Genomic DNA, 6,000 nt, shown 5'->3' with positions numbered 1-6,000 from the left:
GGATGCCAGAAAGAGTCGCAAGCGGCGTTCTTGCGCGATACACGGAGACTACGCTACTGCTACCGGGAGCCCTCGCCCCCACTTATCTATTACTTGCGATACGTAGTGCGGCTTACTTCGTTATTTTTACACGTAATATTACTTATCGCTCGAGTCAGTTACTCCGCTACAGGTACACGACACGACACCTATTGGTCCGGTCCATCGGGCCGCGGCCCGCGCCTTGTATTGCTTTCGTCGTCGAGGGCGCACCTCATCCTACTCGTTAAATTTTATCACTAAAATATCTTTAATGCTTTTCTCGTACCTAAAATATATTTACGATTTAATAATTTAGAATATTTCGAAAGTAAAGCAACGATAACGGGAAACGGATCAACGAAACACGGTGGCACCCGGAAATATATGTGCGCCAGAGGCACTCGACAGATCCAGAACGGGAGCGAAGAACGACAGAAGAACGAACGCCGTTCGGCGCGAAATCAAACACCAGAGAAGTGTAACAAAATTATTGTCATCCAATGCTTAAAATTTCAATAGCTCACTTTTATAATTATCCATTTATTTATAAACATTACTTTACACGGGTCGACACGTTTCGACGACTGCGGCGATCCAATCATCGCTCGTATCGTATCTATAAAAAGTGCCAAGTAGTCGAACGGGACAGAGCTCGGCTGCGGCGGCGCGCGGGGCTCACAGCTGGTACCACTTCTTGTCCTTGTACTTGAGCATGAGCTGGTGCGCGGAGCTGGAGAACTCGGAGGCCTGCGAGGCCATGCGCTCGGCGCGCTCGTCCAGCTGGCCCAGCTTGTCGCCGCGCTCCAGCACCTGCTGGTGCGCGCGCGCCACCTCGCCGGTCACGGCCTGCACGCGCGCGGCGCCGGGCACGTGCTTGGCCACCGCACGGGATGGCTTGCCGCTGCTCTCGCCGACTGCGGGAGACATAGCGGGCGCTCGACTACACCGGCGGTTTGCGGGTTCGATCCCCATTCGGGGTGGACATTGGATACATACTGCGGGGCATAAGCCTATTCCTCCACGTAGGAGAAGAATTCTTTATCCACCTCGCTACCCCACTGCGGGTTGGCGGTTCCCTATTCCCTACTATTATCCTATACAAACATGGATATTTGAATTTGTTCAAAACATTTCTTTACAGTTTGGATGTCTGTCCTTATGGCTCGCCCCATCGTACCTCGGAGAGCACATTAAGCCGTCAGCGAGTTAAGTTCCGGTTGTTATCGTAAATACCTGATAGCGATCGTTACTTATTCTAGGGAGTAAATCTTCCAACTCGAACTGGAGCAGTGTTGTGAATTAAGCTGCGATTCTTATCGTACACGGAGAAGGAGGTCTATGCCCAGCGGTAGGAATTTCTGGTTGAATCGTGATTGTGGTCGAACTTAGTTCAGTTTACAGCATACACTTACGTAGATTAATCTAAGTGGAATGACTATTTCTTATCTAAACAGTTTGAGAGGAAGCGGTTCTTTCAACCGTTTTTTCAGTCCAGTATTATACTCTACCTTAACTCTAATGTCCGGTTTAGGAGAAAAACGACTTTCTCCACTAGCAACTCAGTTAGTTGATTTTGTTACTAAATTTCAGTAGCTGCGTACTAAGTACTGCTACTGCTGCTGCGTAGTTGCTCGATTAAAGTACATTGCAAATGTAAGCTCGACTTTGGGGGACGTGTCCTTTTTCTGGACACTAGAACGAAATGAGAATACAGGAAAAATGCATGACTATTCTATATCTATACATATAAATAAAATTGTAGTGTCCGTCTGTAATTTCAAAATAACTGTGTTTTTCGAGTGCATATAGTTATTTACACGATACTAAAACACAAAGATTTTTTTAAAATTTTTGTCTGTCTGTCTTTCTATTTGTCGGGGCTAATCTTTGGAACGGCTGAACCGATTTTTATAAGACTTTCACTAGAAGATAGAAAAGGTTGTGGAGCAACATATAGTCTACTTTTATCCCGGAATTAAACCCGTGTTTACCGCGCACGAGTACCAAACACCCAGATAGATATGAAATAATCAAACGTTTTTTTATTATATGCGACTGTAAAATTGTTGCAAGCAAATCTATTTATCTAAGTATATTAATATTGCAAATCTGAAAGTTGACTGTTTGTTTAAATGCGCTACTCTCAGGAACTACTGATTTCGATTGAAAAATTATTTTTGTGTTGGGTAGTCCATTTATCGAGGAAGACTAAGGCTATTTTCCCTACAAATTAAGATGGTTTAAACTGCGGGGCAAAGCTAGTATATATTAAAATCAGTTTCATTTCCAAAGAAATCGAGAAATAAATTAATTAAATATGGTTCTAATACTAACATAGCTCCTCCCTGTCCAGCGGCCGGGACCCTCCGCCGAACAAACCCCGGAAGAAACTCTCCTTGGGCGGCTCGGGCATGTCACGCGGCAGGAACAACTCGCCGATCATTTCGTTTAGCTGCTGACTGGAATTGGTAATCGAAAACGTTCGTATACACTTATTTAGCTCACTAATTATCATATAGCACCAGCTCTGTATTCTCAACAGAGGCCTACTTAATGGAAATCATCGTCACATCATCACAGCAGCCTTTTGCAGTCCACTACTGGACATAGGCCTCTACAAGTTCACGCCAAAAATGGCGTGAACTCATGTGTTTTGCCCATAGTCACTACACTGGGCAAGCGGGTTGGTGACCACAGGGCTGGCTTTGTCGCACCGAAGACGCTGCTTCGGCCTGCGTATTTTAAAGCCAGCAGTTGGATGGGTATCCGGCCATCGGTCGGCTTTATAAGTTCCAAGGTGGTAGTGGAACTGTGTTATTCCTTAGTCGCTTCTTACGACACCCACGGGAAGAGAGGGGCTATATTCTTTGATGCCGAAACCACACAGCATTTTGGAAATAAGAGACTTGATTACAAGATCTAGTTCTTAAATGAGTTATAGACATGTTTGGTAAAATAGGGTTACAAGTGTCAATTTCGTTACATCGCGTGAAATATAGAACACTTCGCATTAACTAAAATACGTACATTCATTAAAAAGAAATATAATTCTAATTGATGAAATGACGATTCGAAAGTGATTTTGAAGCTTACGTGAATGAAGTAATATTTTACTGGATTTTGATCGGACTCACCAGAATTCAGCGTCAATGGTGAACTTCTGTATCTCGGTGGGCGAGGCGAGGTACAGGCCGTGCCCGCGGTTGCTGAAGCAGAAAGTCTTCGCTATTCTGCAAGACCACAGTTACAGAATTATTATCGAGTTATACCATCTTCAAAATATTGTTTCTTTCCAAAATTTCAATTTTAAGAAAATGCAAAATTTACATTCTTATATTTTTTTACGTAATAAATCAACGGTTTTATGTCTCAGTAGGTTTTCGTACGTATTTTATATTAAAGTCTTCAGAAAAAGACTTTTCATACAAATGCTACATTTTGTTATAAAACAAAATTGTTTCATCCTTAAGTACTTACTAAAATTTATAAGAATAGAATATAACCTAATTATTAAATGGATTGCAAAAATTTGAATTTTATCTTACCTTCAATTTTTATCCTCTGATTATTCTGTCGGAAATTCTTTAAAATATTTAAACATCTACTTAATTTAAAAAGCGTAACTTATATTTAAAATGATAATGCCAGACGAAGAACAGTTCTAGAACATTCTGAAGCTCGCATGCTTTAGAAATTAGAAATAAGATTAATCGTAGAGCAAAGAAAAGAAAGAGTAAGAGTAGAAAAAGAAGACAATAATGTGTGAAGTATAATGTCAGGAGGGAAACGATGTAGTGGTACAAAACGTGTGCGTGTAGTGAGACGGTGTAGTGTGGTGTGGGGCGAGTGTAGGAGCCGGGAGCGGGCACTGAAGCTGGGTCGCAAGCGGCGGACGGACTGGAGCGAATTGCAAACGATATGCAAGATCTTTCAGACCAAAGATACCAAATGTTTCGAAACACCTTCCTCGTAGTTACGACTATCGCATTACAGCAAAATATATTTTCGATTACGCGAGATGTCTTAAAACAATTATTTGTGTATCTTTAGTTGTATCAGATGTGCGCCAATGGTATTGATGGGACAAGTTAAATTACTGAAAAGAATTTTGATCGAAAGAGAAATCCAATTGAAATAGTTGATAGATAGGATTCGTCCATGTCCAGGTCCAATGATCGCAGGGGAGGAACGTAAGCTAGGGGTAACATGAACACTAGCACGACTAACGGAGGAGCGCGTGACGACACCGGGGGTGATGGTATATGGCTAACGCAATTCCGCTATGAACGAAGACTTACTGGTCCGTGTCCTCGTTAACTATCAGTTGCTGGCCCCATATGGAGAGCATAGGGTCTACGATACCCCTCTGTTTGGACTGTGTCTGGAAGCTACCAGGAACACAGACACCGGTCAGTACAAGGCCGAGCGCCCCGCGGCGATCGGGGCCGCGGGGCGCGCGGGGCACTAGTGATGCACGGTCAGTAGTTTTCATCGAGCTCTATGAGGGTTACACGCTATGAGGTACGTCATTAGCACTAGAATGCGGTCGGATGTCGAGCACATAGAATGGTTATCGAGCGTGTCCGCGGGGTTAGTGTCGTTACACAAATCAGCACCAAGTGGCGAGTCGTGAACGGAGAGTGAGTCTGTGTCGGCTCATTCTGTCTTGAGATGTGTTTGAGTCGTGTTCGGTATCGGTATGTCCGATCGGTATCGATAATTCAACTGAAAAATAGATGAAGAGTGCCAAATATCGAAAGCACAGGAGGTGCTCGACAGATTTGCAAAATTTTGTCTACTTCGTGATTCAAAATAGCGCGGCGGCAGCCTCTAGCGGCTCGGTGCTGGCCGTGTCCGAGTAAAGATGACATCGTCACTGGTTTGGTGCACGACTGGTACATTCATTTCGCTCACGTTCAAAGGAAACAACTTTTTTATTATTACTTTAAAGAATGGTCGTACATCAAACCAGCTTATCTAACATCGATCATAACTCAAAGGAAGTCTCTTCGTCGGCTCCCAAATGATAAAGTAGCAGATGTGTAACATGATTTGAACAGTGACTGGCAATGAATGTAAAAATCGTAAAATGATATATTTTTAAATCTTTTTAGCGTATATAAATACAGCATTCTCATGCTGGTACTGCGAAGCTAGTTGTATCTAGAGAATGTAAATATAAAAACAAGCCGTTTATCATTTAGTGCCTCGGTCGGGTGCGTGTAATCGTCTAAGAGTGGTCGTGTCTCCGTGGGAGGGCGTGAGCCTCGACACCAAGTCATTCACTTTTATTGCTTGCTCGATAAAAGGTAAAAGTTATTTTTTATTACAATGCGAAAAATTGAAACTGAACCGTTGACGTCGTGAATTAGCAATATCATTCCGCATAATGGTTAAAAAGAATTCTAGCGCATTAGTCAAAGTTCGGTTTCGGTTTTCACAGAAAAAAGTTAGTGGAGAATGAAAGATTTTAAATATATAGGCCAGCGGGTTACCTGAGTTCGGATAGTGGCAGAAAGTCTGCGTGCACGAGTGGCCGCAGGGAGGGAAGGCTGTACGCTGCCAGGTGGCCCGTCGACAAGTAGTTGACTAGACATACGCTATCTGGAATGCACAAATAGATGACGATAGTTCATCACGGTATAGTTCATCGTATTTGAATCGATCGAACTAATATTAATTCGCTGCAATAATACAAAACTTTATTGTTAGCTATATAATTAGTTTGCCAGGCTTGGATGAGATAACGTTACAATTCCGTTATTAACAAGTCTTTTAAATAATAATAATAATAATAATTTCTTTATTTCAGGTAACAATTGACTCATAAAACAAATCCTCTTAAACAATTCTTATAACAACTAGAAAAATTAATGAATGTCACGACAATTTGTAAAATACAATAATAAAATAATAAAATCACATTAATAATAAACAATACCTAATACAAATAAATAATTTTAACAATAATTTCTTTTA

The 6,000-nt window shown here is 41.9% G+C and overlaps 1 protein-coding gene across 1 annotated transcript in view; it reads right to left on the bottom strand.

Moving 5' to 3' along the window:
- Window positions 1-495: 495 nt before the first annotated feature.
- The window catches only part of LOC123658298 (syntaxin-binding protein 5), a 99,058-nt gene continuing 93,553 nt past the window's right edge, over window positions 496-6,000 (bottom strand). Inside the window, exons 24-28 of the mRNA XM_045593736.1 lie at window positions 5,517-5,625; window positions 4,320-4,409; window positions 3,156-3,251; window positions 2,356-2,480; window positions 496-935 (exon numbers count right to left, since the gene is read on the bottom strand). Of these exons, the coding sequence (XP_045449692.1) occupies window positions 697-935; window positions 2,356-2,480; window positions 3,156-3,251; window positions 4,320-4,409; window positions 5,517-5,625 (659 nt within the window). The 3' untranslated portion in view covers window positions 496-696. The remainder of the gene's footprint in view (window positions 936-2,355; window positions 2,481-3,155; window positions 3,252-4,319; window positions 4,410-5,516; window positions 5,626-6,000) is intronic.

This window comes from Melitaea cinxia, chromosome 12 (assembly GCF_905220565.1).
Source record: "Melitaea cinxia chromosome 12, ilMelCinx1.1, whole genome shotgun sequence".
Lineage (NCBI taxonomy): Eukaryota > Metazoa > Arthropoda > Insecta > Lepidoptera > Nymphalidae > Melitaea > Melitaea cinxia.
This window is presented reverse-complemented; position numbering and strand designations above follow the sequence as displayed.